Source organism: Acartia tonsa, chromosome 10 (assembly GCF_053477335.1).
Source record: "Acartia tonsa isolate MP-2025a chromosome 10, ASM5347733v1, whole genome shotgun sequence".
Classification (NCBI taxonomy): domain Eukaryota; kingdom Metazoa; phylum Arthropoda; class Copepoda; order Calanoida; family Acartiidae; genus Acartia; species Acartia tonsa.
Window position 1 is genome coordinate 12,056,118 of NC_137269.1, and position 18,372 is coordinate 12,074,489.

The following is an 18,372-nucleotide window of genomic DNA, read 5'->3' on the forward strand; positions in this document are numbered from 1 at the left end:
GCTCACCAGTAAAATCATAACTGTATTGAATATCGAAATTATTCTTGTGTTATTTTTCATCTTTCAGTCAAGACTGAAAAAAAAGCTTCCATTAAATTCAAATCTACTTGAATTTATTTCCTTTCAAAGGAAATTTTTGCTTAAAAATAAAAGTTATAAGCTAGGATATGAAAAATTAACAACAATGCAATTTGACCCTGGATAAAATTCATTTCTACTCTGTCGGTTAGTCAGCTCAAGTATGCTATACAGGGTAAATACCTAGGTAAGGGACCAGTCGATAATAATCCTCTGGCGACTCTTAAACCTAACAGGGTCAGAGCTGTCTATTATCAGAATACCTGTCCCTGCCCCTCTCATCTTAATTCAGTCTGCTAAACACATCTTATATGTGATACACTATTTTTTTTGGAGGCTTTATTGATGACTGGGCTAGGGGAATACCACAGGATCTGTGACTTGAGTTATAGGGACAATACCAAGTTAAGGGACCAGTCGAAAATTATCCTCTGGCGACCCTTGTACCTAACAATGTTAGAGCATTCTGCTCTTAATAAAACTGTCCCTGCCCAGGATCTGTGACTTGAGTTATAGGGGCAATAATAAGGTAAGGGACCAGTCGAAAATTATCCTTAATTCATCCTCTGGCGACCCTTTTACTTAACAGTGATAGAGCATTCCCTCCTTTCTTTATTCAGTCTGCCAATCACACCTTAAATGTGATCCATTATAATCTGAGGAATTAAAATATGACTGAACGAAGGGAATGTCACAGATTTTAAAAAAACTTTTTTATTTAACCAATGTAATTTTGAAATGCTATTCTTTTATATATGTGTACATAAACAATTTTTACCCAACTTGAATATTTTAAATGAGTTTTAAATTAATATTGTTATACTTTTAATGTAATCTTTGTAAGTAAATGATAAAGACAAATAAAGAATCAAATAATAATAATGACAAATAAATATCTAACCATAATATCATTATTTGTATTTTTCATTAAAAATCATTAATAATATGTACCAATTGGCAGTTACAATATAACAAATTACAAACTGAAAAAAAATCATTTGTATTGGTGTATCAAGAATTACTTCAAAGTAAAAATTAATCGAATCATCCATTTACAAATCTTTAGCCGCAGGATGGATTGGAATCTTCATCAAATTTATTTTACAATGTTGTTAGATATTTTTTTTTTGGGGGGGGGGGGGGGGGGAATATGTCATTATGAGTTTTTGCCTTGCACATTATTTACACGTCATATGAAGATTTAGCGCGGCATGCGAGCTTAACAATTATTTCTCTTGACTAAATTTTCATTTTCAATTTTTCAATTAGAATACATTTTTTTATATGAAAACAGTAATATTTGTAATATTTAACAACAAAGTAAAAAATAATAAGAAAAAAAATCAAATAGATGAAATAATTATTTATAGTTTTTAAACATTTTACAAATAAAACCAAGATATAAAATTTTATCCTGTTAGTTTTTGTCCCTTATAGAAATCTCCACTTTTCTGCTACGAATACGATGCTTAGCTTTGTATCTTTCCAAGTGGGGTTTTTAATGCGATCTTTCTATTTTACGTCTCTTAATGATTTGTTTGATATATAAAAGGAAAAAGGATGAACTTGATGACATTTAAACAATTTTTATTAATGGTTATATAATGATATTTTATTATAGATAATTGATAATTTCGTAAAATTGAATGTTTAACATATTATACTATGTTATTTAATTTTTAGATGATACTTAAGAATGCATTTGGCTGTGTAGAATGATTAATCTGAATCACAATGATAACCAATCTCAAAATATATCAGGTAATTAATGATTTTAAAGAATAATAGTATAAGTTGCTTCACCTAGTATTGAGTGGCTCTGTACTGTTGTACATATATTCGACCATTCATGCATCATCATTATAACCTTTTGGTTCTCATTATAGCATCATGCATAGGCTACGCACAATGGTTCTCCAATCTTCCTTAGATTATAAACGTTTTGAGACATCACTGTAAGATGAGATTTTGAATTTCTTATGGATAATTTTAAACTTCACTTATTCGACCATTATACAATTAAAACCATGTTATATACTTGATGCTATAGGAATTATTTTAACATACCCTTATACGTTTGAAGTTGTCATTTATTAAGTAGTATCGATCAGGTACGGAAAAAATACCAGGCAAAATACTAATAAGAGGGAGGAGCAGGTTGCGCTAAAAATCCGTAAAGGTTTTGAGCAGGGTTTCGGATCCGGATCCGCAAGGATCCGCATATTTTCGAGTCCAAGGATCCGGATCCTTGGACTCAAAAAAATGCGGAAAAAATGGAAAAATCTACCTAAATTTATATACAATCTCAGACATTCTCTTGATGAGAGCCAATCTTTAAGGTTTAGGGTCAGACTTGAAAATTAAAAGTATTTTTGACTTCGAATTAAAGAATAAATATTTTTGAAAGGTTTGGTGATTTTATTTTTATTGTCAAGGATCCGGAACTGGATCCGGTAGGATCCGGATCCGGATCCGCACTGACCAAATTTTGAGGATCCGGATCCGGATCCGCAAAAAACCAATGCGGATCCGAAACCCTGGTTTTGAGTTTTAAGTTTAAACCAGTAGTAGAATGAAAAAAAAATTATGTTAACCTTTAGGAAATTTTTTGACTATAGTTCTTTTCAATAAGAAATGCACATATTTAGTGAATATTATCGCTCTAATACTATTTTTAAGCCTGAAAACTCACACCTCCCTTTGTACGTGAACAGTTAATCTACAGCTTACACCCTAGCTTGCTTTAAATGTATATCCCTGTATTTAATTCGAAGGGGAAATAACTGTGTTTATGTTTTTAATTTTAGGTTTCCAGGTGTTCCGTGGGGCCGCCTGGGCTTTCACAAAAGGATTTGCCGACAGCCTTCGGGGGGCTGTCGACTTATTCACTTTGGACCATAAAAGGTTTAATTTAATTTTTATTATCATTGAGCTAGGTTAGAATTAAAGAAAATAGGTACCTAGTAAAATTATTAAATAAATCTACTTAATTTATTTCTCACAACATACCTTCTTCCTATCTGCTCCACTCCATTATTATTAAACCTCTGTAATTGTTGATAATATAGGCAGGGGTGTATATTCTACATGGGATCCCCTGCTCAGGGGGGGGGGGGGGAGGGAGGGAAATAAATGGTTGGAGGGGAAAAAATGTAAAAATTAAAAAAACTTTTTAAAATGTGTGGTAGGAGGGATAAAATAAATTAAATATAGAGTTCTTTAGATATTTTTCATTTTCCCTCTACTTGGTGAGAAAAAACTAGGGGGGGAAGAAAAATAAAAAATTTTGTAGCAGGGGAAAAAATAAATCTTGCAGAATATACACCCCTGAATATAGGAAACCTCAAACTTCATCTATTTATTTAGATTGATGCAAAAAGAAAAGATTCTGCCACAACGAGATATTGATAGAGATTTGAATATAAATAGCAGGTTTGTTTATTTGTTATTTGTTGAAAATAGGTAATATCCTCTTAGAAATCATAAAAAATTGTCATAGGCCAACAATAGATATATTTTTATTTCATTGATGGTTAAGTTTAATTCATTGTACATTGTACAAATGGATTTATTATTAATTTGATCTTACACCAGATTATTATGTACTTTAATAAAGTAAAACTTTTATCTGGCTAAAATAACGATCCCCCCATCCACCTTTTTTTACCCCCTTCCTTTCCCTCCTGCTAGATTAACGAACTGATCAATTAATGATGTTGATGTTGGTAACCTAAATTTTTATATATTTTAAATATCCACGTATATTGTATGTCCATTATTGTACAATACTTTTTAATAAGCATTGTTCTTTACCTTTTATAACACTTCTAGTATTTTTAAATAAAAGATAACCAAATAAATATTATTTTCAGAGATACTCCTTCCCGCGAAATAGTAAATAATCTTGCAAAGAAAAGAGCTTTAGAACGCAGAGAAAGAGAAAAACAACGAGAAAATGAAAAACCCAAGTAAGTTTTTTTTATTCATAAATACCTACCTAAATAAACCTCATTATTTGCAAAAAAAATTTAATGCTAAAGCTATATATGTATGAAACATATGATACCTAATGATGATATTTCAGAGCGATATTTTCGTACAGCAAAAAATCTTTTAAATTGATAGGTATTAGTCATAAAGTTAAAAAAGCGAAAAGCTGTATTCGTTCAATAAAGAGAGGGGTTGTTTTGAAGCTTAGAGTTATTTTGGTACTGGGGACGGGATAACTTAAAGAAAAGCTTCTCTTTCAGAAATTTTTAGATTTTAAGAAATTACAGCAAGATAACTTAACTATACCTATGTATTGTAGGAAAAAAGAGCCACGTATTTTGGAGCGAACACTAAAATGCTGTGTTTTGAACGGTTTTGTCTTCTGGTTATCCATAATCATCTTCCAAAATTTGGTTCTGCCATCTGTAAAGCTTGCTGTCAATATTTTTACTGCAGGTAACAAAAAATTTTAACTTTTCTTATCCATCTCAAACTTTATTAGAAAGTCGAATTACAATCTTTGTTATCTGTTTTTGTAATAGTATTTGTTATGTGTACATAAAGAAGACGTTTTTCAAATCTAAAGGGGATGGTTTGATATCTTTTTAGTAGTAATATAAATAGGGATGGGAATCCGTCGAATTTTTGGGCCGGATTCGGATTCCGGATTCTGAAGGAATCCGTCAAAAAAAGTGACGGATTCTTGCGGATTCCGGATTCTTATTTTTGGCGGATTCCGGATTCGGATTCCGGATTCTAGCAGTATTTTAAAAGGCCGTCCGTCACAGAGGGATAGCTTTTTCGTTAATTTATCACTATGTTACTTGGTTGAAGCCTTGATTTTTTTAAAGTGTTGACTTCCAGCATAACTAAAACATTTACATCACATTAGTAATTATTAAAATTTGTTATGTAGAAATTTTTTTTTGATCTTTGCCTTCAAACAGAGGGAGTTGTAAGAAAAAAGACGGTAATTTAAGCCTACCAATTTAGAATCCGGAATCCGCTATAAAAAACGGATTCCGGATTCGGATTCCAAAATTGGCCGAAAATTGGGCGGATTCCGGATTCGGATTCCGGATCCGGATTCCTATCACTAAATATAAATATACTTATGTTTCTAACGTATTGATGGACGTAATGACTAACGCTTGATTGAAAAAACAAAGCACCCTTTTTTTTACTCTTTTTTTATGTCAAATTTACAATGCATTGATTTTGCTTTCCTTTACGAACCTTATTTATCAGGTTCTAGCGACACCTTGTGGCTGTATACTGAACCTGTTCTTTCCTTTGCCTTCAATACACTCTGGGTTCTACCATTCTTCCTCCTGTCAAAAATTGTCAATGCTATCTGGTTTCAGGTTTGTAATGCATCTATATATTTTTTTTTGACTGAGCACTGATCAAGTAATTTATAATAGGTATTTTTTAAAAATAAACAAGACATGGTTTACACTGCCATACTCGGCGAGGGTGTGGTAATAAGAGACAGCGTGTCAAGTCATAATGTACTTGAACGTGGAGCTTGAGCTGGCCAATTTTGTTATAAAAAAGTGTCTCGTCCTACTCTATGCCTATCTTGGTCCTAACACTAAGAAACTAAGACCACACACTCACCACGCCAGAATAGTTTTTTAATTATGTGACACTTAAATTAAAGCAGGGATTTAAGGATATGACAATGAACTTTAAATTTTTCTTTCCCTATTTCTTTAATAGCTTTAATAATTGGCAAAAAAATGATTATGTTGATTCAACCGTCTTTAATTAAGCAAAAACATACTTTAAGGACATTGCGGACCTAGCCTTCCAGTCATCAGATGGGCGGGCTCTGGTAAACCTTTCCATTTCTGTCATGTTGGCTGATACTGTCATCTCAATACTCATTGAAACCTTCTTCCTAGTTCAGGTGTGTATTACAAATAATAAAATAAAAGGATATTTGTCTGTGTGTGTAACGAAGGATCTCGCTAACTGCTGAACCTATATGGTTATCCTTTACAATTTAGCTTCTCATAGGTCTTGGGAAGGTTTATATTTATTTTGGGGGAGGTTGTCAGAACCTCCCTAAAAGTAATTTATTACCTGTTTCAATTTTTTAAAAATCTGCTATCTTATCAAGAAAATCATATAAAAACCTAAATATTCTTAATATTACTTATGTACAGACCGTTGGACGGACCGGACATACTCAAGTTAAGCTTCGCTTCTAGGAGAATATATATTTGTATCATGAGCTCCTCGGGAAATCTTGTTAAAAAAACCCAAAAAGTTCTTAATTTTTTTTCTCTAATAGTTTTTGTTCTAACTTGTCAGTAAAAAAAACTTATTCCTTATTTAGGGTAAGGTGATATCTTTGATGCCGATAGAAGCTGTAGGATCCGGATGCAACTTGGTTCATCAATGTTTGCTTCATGCTCTGTACAGCTTTGAATATAAATGGTTCTCACAGGTAAAACATTTTTATTAAGAACTTTAATTGTCTTTGAGGTTGCAAAAATATCTTCAAAAGGGGTTATTTTTTATGAGATAACTCTTTTTCAAGCTTTGGGTATCAGTGTAATTTACAGTCTAATCGCACCCATTCTCTGCTTAACACTTAAAATCCCTGCATATACAGGTTCTAAAGTTTTCTTGCTTATTAATAGAAAACTTTAATTTAGGGAATAGAATTGCACAAGAGATTAGACACTATAGAAACTAATTGGCCTTACTTCTTGGGATTTGGACTTCCTTTGGCTGTGCTCACCAATTATTCCTCCAGCCAGGTACAATACACACACACACACACACACACACACACACACACAGATACAGTACAAAAATGACTGAAATGTTACAGTTGATCATAACAATTGAATCAAAGATGTAGCATTGTTTTTGCTACTAAAAATTAAACACGGATAAATTAAATGAAAAAAACTAATCCCTGTTAATACTGTCTTTCTATCCCAAATGTGTTACCTAAAGTGTTGGCAATCCGTCGAATTTTTGGGCCGGATTCGGATTCCGGATTCTCAAAGAATCCGTCAAAAAAAAGTGGCGGATTCCTTGTGGATTCCGGATTCTTATTTTTGGCGGATTCCGGATTCGGATTCCGGATTCTAGCCATATTTTAAAAGAATTTTTAAATTTAAAAAAAAAATCAAGTGCTACATATATGTCCTAAAAATCAATGTTCTTGGTGTTCTCTATAATTCACTTCCGAGAATCGAACCAGATTTTAAAAGATAGGTATTATATATAATGATAAAAATCTTTGCCTTCAAAGAGGAGGAGTTGAAAGAAAAAACTCAAGACGCTAATTTTAGCCTACCAAATAAGAATCCGGAATCCGCTATTAAAAAACGGATTCCGGATTCGGATTCCAAAACTGGCCAAAAATTAAGTGGTTTCCGGATTCCGGATCCGGATTGCCAACCCTAGAACACAAAATAATGGTTTGAACCTTAATATTGCATTGACATCAGGGTTGTCATTTTGGGCGGGCGCTTTTGGGCGGGCAGTTTTGGGCGGGCGGTTTTGGGCCGCCCAATATAAGGTCCTTTTGGGCAGTTTGGGGCACCCCCCTTTTAGGGGGAGAGAAAAAGGGGGGGGGGGGTTAAAAAGAGGGGGGGCGGGCCTATTTTTTGGGTGATATCCTTATACTAAAGTAACAGGATGTGTGTCTGTGTGTTTGTACCGAAGGATCTCGCTAACCGCTGAACCGATCGGGTTCTCCTTAACAGGGTAGCTTCTCATAGGTTCTGGGAAGGATTATAACTATTTTGGGGGAGGGTACCACCACCCTCCTAAGAGAAATCGCCCCTAGAAAAAATTACACTCCCCCCAAATTTTTTTGTAAAATTTTTAAAACTAAAAATAAAAATGTGGGGAGGAAACCCAACCCCCCCTAAAAAAAAAATATTCCCCCCCCAAAAAAAATATTTTTTACTCTTTTCAAATCTAATATTATTATAATAATTGGATTATCAAATTTGACTCTCTCCTCCTCAAGTGCCCCTAGAGGCCTCTAGGGCCGTAGCCGCTAGTTAACTATATAAATTAGTAAGCTTTTTTGTATCTAGAGAAGGATTTCGCTAACTGCTGAACCGATATGGTTCTTCTTTCCAGTGGAGCTTTAATAGGTCCTGAGATGGTTTTAGGCTATTTTATTTCTAATAATAAGTCTAGGTATGGTTTTAGGCTATTTTATATCCTTTTTATATGCTTTTTACGACATTTGCCCAAAAAGGGTGCCAAAACCACTTTTGGGCGCCCAAAACCCGCCCAAAACCCTTTTGGGCAATTGGACCGCCCAATATCAAAAAAAGTGCCCAATTCGACAACCCTGATTGACATTGACCTATCTCTGCTAGTTGTTTTGTTTTGCTCGTTTTATATTCAGCCTTATTAACAACACCCTGAGAACCTTTTTTGGAAATTTTGTAAAATGACAAATAATAACTGTTTTAGATTGTTGCTGGTTGTATATTTTCCATCGCTTTTCCTTTGTTTATAGTTGCAGGTATTTATATAATTAGGGTTCAATTTCCTTTTATTTTCACTTGACACTTAATTGAAATATTTCAAATGTGTCACTTGTCTAATACAAATATTAGGGAATTATTTTTTTATTTTTTTTTATTTTTGTAAGTAACAGGATATGTTATTTATATCATTATCAATTAAATATTCAGATTACCTACCTAATATAAGATTAAATTGCAATTTTTCTAGTAAAGACTATGAAACAAGTAGATAACTGTTTTCATTTTAGGTAACCAAGGAAACGTAGTGGCGAGTCCTGGTGTGCCCCGACTTAATATATTTGCCCCCACCCTTCAACTCACTAATATGCTATTTAGCAGAACTATGCAAAGGAATTTTCAAACATAATTATGTTTGATTATACTTAATTGTTATAGGAAACATCATACAATGTTTAAAATCTAAATTAACGCCCTTAAATGTAGAAAAGCGTTACTCTTATATAAAGTAGTAAGCTTTTTAGTCTGCAGGAAAGGATCTCGCTAACCTCTGAACCGCTTTGTTTCTTTTTACAGTGAAGCTTCTTATATGTCCAGGGAAAGTTTTTTTTATTACTTTGGAGAGGTCATATTCACCCTTATTAAAAGATGAACCCCTTTAAAAGAAAGAAAATATATATTCTTATTGTTTTTAAAAATCAAATTGAAAGTGGAATTGTCGACTTTTCTCCCTCCCACCTTAAGTGCCCCTAGAGTAGATATACCACACTTTTCTGGGATCTTGCCGAGTCAAGTATCAACTGTGAGGAATACCAAAGGATGACTCCATGCAAAATTTGAGTCGGATCCGGCCAAAACCGGCCGATATTTTTATAAAAAATACGTTTTTTTCCGGTTTTTAGAGGGTATTTGTAAATCGATTCAGCTGGAGCAAAACCGGTTGGAGGTACAAAAAATTTTACTTACATGAAATTTAGCCAATGCAATTGCCTACAAAAATGTACTTCATCATCAACTTGATTGGACAACTCTTTCCCCTCCTAAATGTCCATCAAAACCTCGGAAACGGCAAGAATCGCAAAAATCACGCTTTTGGCGGCGATTAACGGCTAAACGGTCAGCCGGAGGCGAATCAAACATAAGTAAAGAAATGTCCGCCTCAAACAGTTGTTCAACATCAAAAAGATGCTTGAAGTCTCTAAAACGACTCCTTCCCCTCCTTTAAGGGGAAAAACTGAAAAAACGCGATTTTCAAAAGTATGCTCACTTTGTGGGTGTGGGGGGCACTGAACCCGTCACCCCAGGGTCACCAAATATAAAGTTTAGGCGGCCCACAATGCTGAATTTTCACCAAGTGAAAGTCTTGTGTCATTATCTCTTATGAGAAAAAAGTTATTAATTAATTAAAATTTCAAATTGTGATTTTTTGATGGATTTCTTTGATGAAATGACAGGCTGGTCAATTTTAGGCCATTTTTTGCGGTTTTCGGCCCATCACGCCCAAACGGTTTGAGATAATCTTACAGGACCTTTTGCCCAACCTAAGTCTGGTTATTTGTGAGGTCTAGGAATAATAATCAGACTTACGCAAAAGATTATAATCATTATCTTTACACAGAAAAATGGCACAACGTGAGAGTTAGAGGGGGCAAAATGAGCCGACAAGCAATTTTTGACGGCGCACAGCGACGTCGTGCTTCATCCAATCTGGGATTTGTTTTCTCTTAGACCTCACAAATAACCAGACTTAGGTTGGGCAAAAGGTCCCGTGAGATTATCTCAAACCGTTTGGGCGTAGCGGGCCGAAAACCGCAAAAAATGGCCTAAAAATTTACCAGCCTGTCATTTCATCAAAGAAATCCATCAAAAAATCACAATTTGAAATTTTAATTAAGGGGGGGGGGGGAAGTTCTGCCACTTTCGCGTAAACAGTGTGCAGTGGACTAGGTATTGATTTTAGATTATAGGTTATTTAGGATAAAAGTTTACTTTTGGGTATTAGTTCACGTATATTTAATCATTTTTTGAATAGGTCTCCAGGTTCAGGTGCTGCAGGCTGGAAGGTCGTTTCTGGACAGGTAAAAAAATTAAAAAAATTTTGTTTGAAGAGTTAGAGAGCAACTTATAAAACAAAATATGCTTCTTTTTGAATGTTATTAACATATCTGCAGAAAAAATTAAATTCGGCCTCCAGGTTCAGGTGCTGCAGGCCTCCAGGTACACTCTGGACAGGTAAAAATTAAAAAAAATTATTTGAAGAGTTAGAGGTACACTTATTAAACCAAATATGCATCTTTTTGAATGTTATTACCATATTAGAAGAAAAAATGACAATCGGCCTCCAGGTTCAGGTGCTGCAGGCCTCCAGGTACACTCTGGACAGGTAAAAATTAAGTTTTCTTATTTGAAGAGTTAGAGGTACACTTATTTAACCAAATATGCATCTTTATGGATGTTATCATATTTGCAGAAAAATTTAAAATCGGCCTCCAGGTTCAGGTGCTGCAGGCCTCCAGGTACACTCTGGACAGGTAAAAATTAAAATTTCTTATTTGAAGAGTTTGATGTACACTTATTTAACAAATTATGCATCTTTTTGGATGTTATTACCATATTTGAAGAAAAAATGACAATCGGCCTCCAGGTTCAGGTGCTGCAGGCCTCCAGGTACACTCTGGACAGGTAAAAATCAAAATTTCTTATTTGAAGAGTTAGAGGTACACTTATAAAACAAAATATGCATCTTTTTGGATGTTATTACCATATTTAAAGGTAAATTGACAATCGGCCTCCAGGTTCAGGTGCTGCAGGCCTCCAGGTACATTCTGGACAGGTAAAAATTTTTAAAAAATTATTTAAAGAGTTAGAGGTAAACTTATTAAACCAAATATGCGTATTTTTGGATGTTATTATCATATTTGAAGGTAAATTGATATTCGGCCTCCAGGTACAGGTGCTGCAGGCCTCCAGATCCATTCTAGACAGGTAAAAATTGTAAAAAATTATTTAAAGGGTTACAGGTACACTTATAAAACCAAATATGCATCTTTTTGGATGTTATTATCATATTTACAGAAAAAATTCAAATTGGACTCTGGTTTTAAGTGCTGCATGCCTCCAGGTACACTCTGGACAGGTAAAAATTAAAATTTCTTATTTGAAGAGTTAGAGGTACACTTATTAATCCAAATATGTACCTGGAGGCATGCAGCACCTGAAACTAGAGTCCAATTTGAATTTTTTCTGTAAATATGATAATAACATCCAAAAAGATGCATATTTGGTTTTATAAGTGTACCTTTGTACCTCTAACCGGTTTTGCTCCAGCTGAATCGATTTACAGATACCCTCTAAAAACCGGAAAAAAACGGTTTTTTATAAAAAAAGAAAAGTGTGGTATATCTACCCTAGAGGCTTCTAGTGTGTAGCCGCTTGTAAAAAATTAAATATTGTTTGAAAATCACTCTGCAATATAGAACTGTAAGAAAGCCTATAAACCCCCAGCAGCCCGGAAGATTCACAGATTAATATAGAATATGCACTCAGTTCAACAATAATACAACCGTGCCCCAGCGACCAACACATATGATATATTTCTTCTGTGTAGGATTAATCACTAAAATATATATTTTTATTCATAAAGAGACTTGACATGAAAGAAATCTGAAAACTTTTATTTTAACTCTTCCTAATACAAAATCATTGTTTAGTTCTTATACTTCTTTCAATTTTCTTTTATTTAGTCCTTTCAAAATCTAAGAAAAGAAAACAAAAATATATTTCAAACGTATTTGAATGTTCTAAATCAACTATTGTTTAAATTCTCAGAAAATTAATCTTATATTTTTTATTGTAAACATGACAATTTATTTTAATGAAAAACTTGATAACAATTATTTCTTTAGACCACAAACCTAAATAAAAATATCTATCCCCATTATTATTATATAAATACATATAAATCATTAATATATAAAATATCATACTATTAGGGATGGCAATCCGTCAAGTTTTTGGACCGGATTCGGATTCTTACAAGAATCCGTCCAAATAATAGCGAATTCTCGCGGATTCCGGATTCGGATTCCAGCCATATTATAAATAATAAAAGGCTTAAAAAAAAATTAAGTGCTACATATGTCCTAAACGTTAATGTTCTTGGTGTTATCTATAATTCACTTCCGATAATCGAACCAGATTAAAAAGATATTATATATAATGATGATAATCTTTGCCTTCAAAAAGGGAGAGTTGAAAGAAAAAACTCAAGACGCTAATTTTAGCCTAGCAATTAAGAATCCGAATCCGCTATTAAAAAACGGATTCCGGATTCAGATTCGGATTCAAAACTTGGGCGGATTCGGATTGCCAACCCTACATTCTATGATATCAAATATTTTTTTTAAATTATTGACAAGCTTGATAGAAATTATCATATTCACTATTAGATTCATTTTTGCCATGACCCATCAAAAATTTTTGAAAAAAAACATATGCTTCTACCTAATTCATTTTATGAACAGCTCAACCTTATTTTATTTTATACCTATAAATTATATTTGACATAATTGATAAATTCACACAGAATAGAATTCCATGTTATATTTTCTTTAAAAATGAAAGATGCTTCAAATATTTAATACATAAATTTCTCAGTAGGGGAAAAGTAGCTTCCGCAATATTGCGTAAAGTTGTGAGTAAGATTCCAGTCAAATGCGTTTATTAGGTCAAACTGTTTAATTATACTATGCGTTTTGTCAACATTAAGAACAGTAAGACTTAATAAGCGCATTTGACTGGAATCTTACTCACAATTTTACGCAATATTGCGGAAGCTACTATTCCCAAGCTAATATTTCCTTTTTCTTTTAAACTAATCTAATACATACATTTTAGTATAAATACTTTGTTTAAGCATCTTTTATATTAGAATAAAGAGGTAATGCTACAAATTATGTAATTAAAACTTCAGAGTAAATAAAATGGGTAAGAAGCAGAGAAAGGTTCCAAAGATAAAGCGCTTGAGCGCTCATGATCCTAGGCTAAAGGTAAGTTATTAATTAGTGAGTAGGACATTTCAGTTGTTTTTGGATCTATTCAACTCAGCGTTTTTTGACCATTTTTTATCTGATTCGATAATAAATGTTTCGGATATATCAGATCCTACAACAATTAAGATTTTCTGATTTATCGGGCCTTTTACCAATTTTTAAAAGCGAATCTTTTTTTAAGATTAGTGTCGGTCTGTACGTCCTTCTGTCCGTAACGGTTAGCTCTTTTCGTTAATTTAGACATGTTAGAATTTTCCTATCGATTTTTAACTTTGTATAATGATTTCTATAAGAGGGGGGGAAGTCTTGACACATTTACGTAAACAGTGAGTATAGGCTTTATCTTTGGACTGAGAGGATAGGTTATTAGAGATAAAATCATTCTTACATGATAAATTTTCCCAAGATTTGAGATTTTTTGGATTGACTTCCAGGTTTAGGAGCTGCAGGCCTCCAAGTTCATGAGCTTCAGGCCTCCAGTTGCTCTAGACCGGTAAAATTCAAAACCAAAAATTTGTAATTATTTTTTTGAAGAGTTAGAAGACATTTTAAATAACAAAATATGCATATTTTTAAATGTTACTTACATATTTGAAGAAAAAATATGCATATTTTGTTTAATAAGTTGAACTATATCTCTTCAAAAAAAAATTTTATTTTTATATTTACCGGTCCAGAGACCACCTGGAGGCCTGCAGCTCCTGAACCTGGAGGCTTATCCAAAAAATCTTAAAACTTGGGAAAATTGATCATATAAGAATTATTTTTTCTTTCATAACCTATCCTCTCAGTCCAAATATAAAGCCTATACTCACTGTTTACGCAAATGTGTCAAAACTTCCCCCCTCTTGTTAGATACGATTTAGGAAGAGTAGCAACTCTACGATTGTTACCAGAAAGTCTGTACCTCCATTTGAAACTTATTAATCTAAAATAAATATTTTATGCATATACCTAATTATATATAAATAAAGATTACTATTACATTAAGGTAAGTCGTTACAATCTAAGTATGTCCTTAAACAAAATCCTGTATTTAAGCAGTTTTGCAAAAAAATATACTATTTAGACTATAATATTTTATATTCTGCTTTATCAATTCTGACACTCTACAAGTGTAAATGTTCGTTTGTCCTAACGTATCAGAGCTTCGCTTTTATGGATGTTGTCATCCTAGATTACCTCTATTTAATTCCAATATCGTGTTGGAGAGAATGACAAAGAATAAGAATAGGATTTTATAAGGACTTCTCCTGCAAATTGGATTTCAAATATCAATGTCGAATCAATTTTTAAGGATGGCGAACGAGTTCCAACAAAAAAAACTCTGAAAAAACAAGAAAAAATGGCAAAAGAAAATAAAGTTATAGAGCATGTTCAGGTGAAAATAGTTGTTTTAGGTAGGGCAGCTACTCTATACATTCTATGTTTGTTCAGAATTTGTTTTTCTTTTTAACAGGATGTGTGTGTGTGTGTGTGTGTGTGTTGGTAATCGGTAAACAGGAATGTTTTCCTTTACAGTGAAACTTCTAATACGTCCAAGGGAGGTTTTTAACTTGTGGTGGAGGGTACCTAAACCCCCACATGAAAAATCACCCCCTAATTAAAATCAAAACCTACCTTCCATCATGCAAGTGCCTCTAGGGACATATGATAAAATATTAATTCAATAAACTTCCGTTTCTTTGTTTGAGATGATAGAAGTTTTTTTCCCCAAAATTAAGATAAAAACTCAGCGTAATCTTATAAAACAAATCAGTCCATCTGAAAATCTTTATGGTTTTAGAGACCAACTTCTATATTATTTTGTATTTCAGTCTAGCAGTGCTTTGTTCTTCCAGTACAATACTCAGCTTGGTCCTCCATTCCATATTATAGGTTAGTACACTCACTATAGAATTAGATGGCAATCCGTCAAATTTCTGGACCGGATTCGGATTCCGGATTTAGCAATATTTTGAAATGCTTTAAAAAAAAAATAAAAAGATTTAAGTGCTACATATGTCCTAAACATTAATGTTCTTGGTGTTCTCTATAATTCACTTCCGAGAATTGAACCAGATTTAAAAGATATTATATATAATGATGATAATCTTTGCCTTCAAAAAGGGGGAGTTGAAAGAAAAAACTCATGACGCTAATTTTAGCCTACCAAATAAGAATCCGAATCCGCTATTAAAAAAACGGATTCCGGATTTGGATTCGAATACCAAAATTAGCCAAAAATTGGGCGGATTCCGGATTCGGATTGCCAACTCTTACATTCACATTTATTGAATAATTAGTTATACATAGAGTAGGTAACTTTGCTAATAAAATTAGAATTAATTTTTGATTGGTCTAAATTCTGCAATTAAAAATCTTAAACAAGGATAACTCTGTCCAAAGAAAGAAACAGGCAAGCAATCAGTAAGTCAGTGAGGAACAAAGATACTTAAAGAGATTGTTTGGATTTTTCCCTCAAATGCCATGTTAAGCACAGAAACCATCCTACTTATTTTTAAATTAAATTGAAAATAATTGGAGGGAGGTAGCTAATAAATTGTTGTTTATTTCATTAGGTCAGGTTTTATTGGATACTGGGTAACCCCCCGCAGATATAGGGTGGAGGGGGTGTTTCCGGTGCTCGATTGGCACTGTAAGGGAAAGCACCGATTATTTCATTCTAAAGTATATTTGTAACACCTATTTAATATTTTAGTGGACACAAATTTCATTGGTTTCTCCATCAAAAACCGGATGGATATAATGCAAAGCATGATGGACACACTGTACGCCAAGTGTATCCCCTACATCACAGACTGTGTCATGGGAGAGTTGGAGAAGCTCGGCTCAAAAGCCAAGTAAGACTATAGTAATTACCTGGGAGGGAGGGGATATGCATCCTAAATTATAGCGGCCCACAAAGTTATATGCAAACGTTATCTCATCCTTATGGGGATTTTTATTAGAGTGGGGGGGGGGGGGCGGCAGATGTGCCACTTTTTGAAACCAAAAGTAAAACGCGCATGATCTCAGCCCATAAAAAAGTTACAGATCTAAAATTTGGCACAGCAGTTTCTTTTGTGGAGAACAATATGGAACTGGAAAGAAACGGCGGCGGAACCGCCTCTCCCGCCGAAAATTGATGTTTCCCGCCGAATTTTTTTTTGCCTTTTTTCGCCAAATTAGACAGTTCTCAATCATCTGAAATAAACTTTTTTTCTCATAAAAATTTCCTTATATTTGCACGTGAGACTTGTAATATTTCAAACATGTCAGTTTTTAAAAAAATTGCAAGTGTAAAATCTTAAAAGAGTCAAGTGAAAATATAAGGGAAATTTTTATGAAAAAAAAGTTTATCTCATATGATTGAAAATTGTCTAGCAGTGTCCAAACTTTTCCAACAATAATTTGAATCTATAATTTTTTTAACTTTTCCTTCCTCCCTCTTAATTAAAGATGGAGTGAGATACCTTCACCCACCTCTTGAAACGAAGCCCCTTGAGACTGGGGGTGAAGTGAAGGGTGAAGATAAAACATAATCATGAAACCGCTTAATCTACAAGGAGCAATCGCCATTTTCTTAATATTTTACTGAATGAATATGATACAAACTAAAGTATCTTTTCTATCAACTTGTAATATTATAGTTAAATACAAGTGCATTAGCTCCTCTGTTTCAATAACCCAAGAGAATTCAGAATCTGTTGTTTATTCTTCTATTTTAATTTCAGGCTTTCTTTGAAAATAGCCAAAGATCCTAGATTTGAGAGGCTCCCGTGTATGCACAAGGGTACATATGCTGATGATTGTATTGTTCAAAGGTAAGTGTCTGAAGGGTAGTTTCACAAAGTTCATTCAAATTGAAAATATCATATTCTTTTGAATTGTAATTTATGTTTGGGCTGGTTTTAATCTTATATTTTTTCATTTTAATATCCTCGGAAAGCTGTCCAGTGTCCATAATACGTTGCAATAAATAACTATTACCTATAAATCGTTTTATCTATAATTATAATAAATAATCATTTTTTTTTTTAGGGTAACCCAATCCAAGGCTTATATAGTTGCTACTTGTGACAAAGATCTCAAACAAAGAATCAGGTTGGTTTCTTTTTTATATAATAAAAATTTTCATTCATTTCTTTTTCACTTTTGTCTTTATTTTATTTTTTTTTTATCTTGAAAATAAATATCCTTTATTTTTATCTCTATTATTCTCTTCGACCTTTACAATCTTTACCTACTACTGGTAAATTCTTTTGTGTTAGTTTTTTTTCTAGTGTAGGGGTTTTATAGAGAGGCTTTTTTGAGATGATCCAATTATTTTCTTTATGAATAACAATATCAGCACTTTTGTGTATAAAATAGGAGAGTAACAATTTTGCAGGGAGGGAGTGGACATTGGGCTGTTTATTACACTAGTCACAAAAACTTTGATCGGTTAATCTATTAAGTGAGTGTCCAAACATAAACACTTATTTTTATAAACAGAAAGGCTAATTTTATGTATCTTCATTGGTGATGTACATAAATTTAGCTGCCATTGCCTTATCCCTTTAGATCCCTGGGATTATCACAAAAAAAAACAATATTAAAGTATTATATTTATTTAGGAAGATTCCTGGAGTACCCATTATGTTTTTGTCCAACCACAGATACACAATTGAACGGATGCCAGATGCCTATGGTGACCCCAGACAATAGTTGTAATAAACAAATATTTCTCAACATATTTTTTCATGATTTAATCTTTATTAAACATTGTTTCATATTAATGCCTCACCTTTTTACCCCAC

General features: G+C 33.2%; 2 protein-coding genes across 2 annotated transcripts in view; both read left to right on the top strand.

Moving 5' to 3' along the window:
* The window catches only part of tank (EI24 domain-containing protein tank), a 228,697-nt gene extending 215,174 nt beyond the window's left edge, over window positions 1–13,523 (top strand). The window contains exons 2-13 of the mRNA XM_080173519.1: window positions 1,760–1,839; window positions 2,886–2,982; window positions 3,445–3,510; window positions 3,951–4,046; window positions 4,388–4,524; window positions 5,317–5,432; window positions 5,861–5,980; window positions 6,413–6,523; window positions 6,735–6,839; window positions 8,527–8,578; window positions 8,831–8,931; window positions 12,015–13,523. Of these exons, the coding sequence (XP_080029645.1) occupies window positions 1,794–1,839; window positions 2,886–2,982; window positions 3,445–3,510; window positions 3,951–4,046; window positions 4,388–4,524; window positions 5,317–5,432; window positions 5,861–5,980; window positions 6,413–6,523; window positions 6,735–6,839; window positions 8,527–8,578; window positions 8,831–8,931; window positions 12,015–12,068 (1,101 nt within the window). The 5' untranslated portion in view covers window positions 1,760–1,793 and the 3' untranslated portion in view covers window positions 12,069–13,523. The remainder of the gene's footprint in view (window positions 1–1,759; window positions 1,840–2,885; window positions 2,983–3,444; window positions 3,511–3,950; window positions 4,047–4,387; window positions 4,525–5,316; window positions 5,433–5,860; window positions 5,981–6,412; window positions 6,524–6,734; window positions 6,840–8,526; window positions 8,579–8,830; window positions 8,932–12,014) is intronic.
* On the top strand, window positions 13,523–18,280 carry Bka (FCF1 rRNA-processing protein Bka). Its single transcript, XM_080175073.1, has 6 exons — window positions 13,523–13,588; window positions 15,409–15,469; window positions 16,293–16,434; window positions 17,308–17,397; window positions 17,615–17,677; window positions 18,190–18,280. The coding sequence occupies exons 1-6, from the start codon at window positions 13,523–13,525 to the stop codon at window positions 18,278–18,280; spliced, it is 513 nt and encodes a 170-aa protein (XP_080031199.1).
* The last annotated feature ends 92 nt before the right edge of the window (window positions 18,281–18,372 follow it).

Coding starts and splice junctions, on each gene's coding strand:
- Bka (XM_080175073.1), top strand. CDS start 13,523: ATGGGTAAGAAGCAGAGAAAGGTTCCAAAGATAAAGCGCTTGAGCGCT. Junction 15,470..16,292: donor TCCTCCATTCCATATTATAG/GTTAGTACACTC, acceptor TTAATATTTTAG/TGGACACAAATTTCATTGGT. Junction 16,435..17,307: donor AAGCTCGGCTCAAAAGCCAA/GTAAGACTATAG, acceptor TTTTAATTTCAG/GCTTTCTTTGAAAATAGCCA.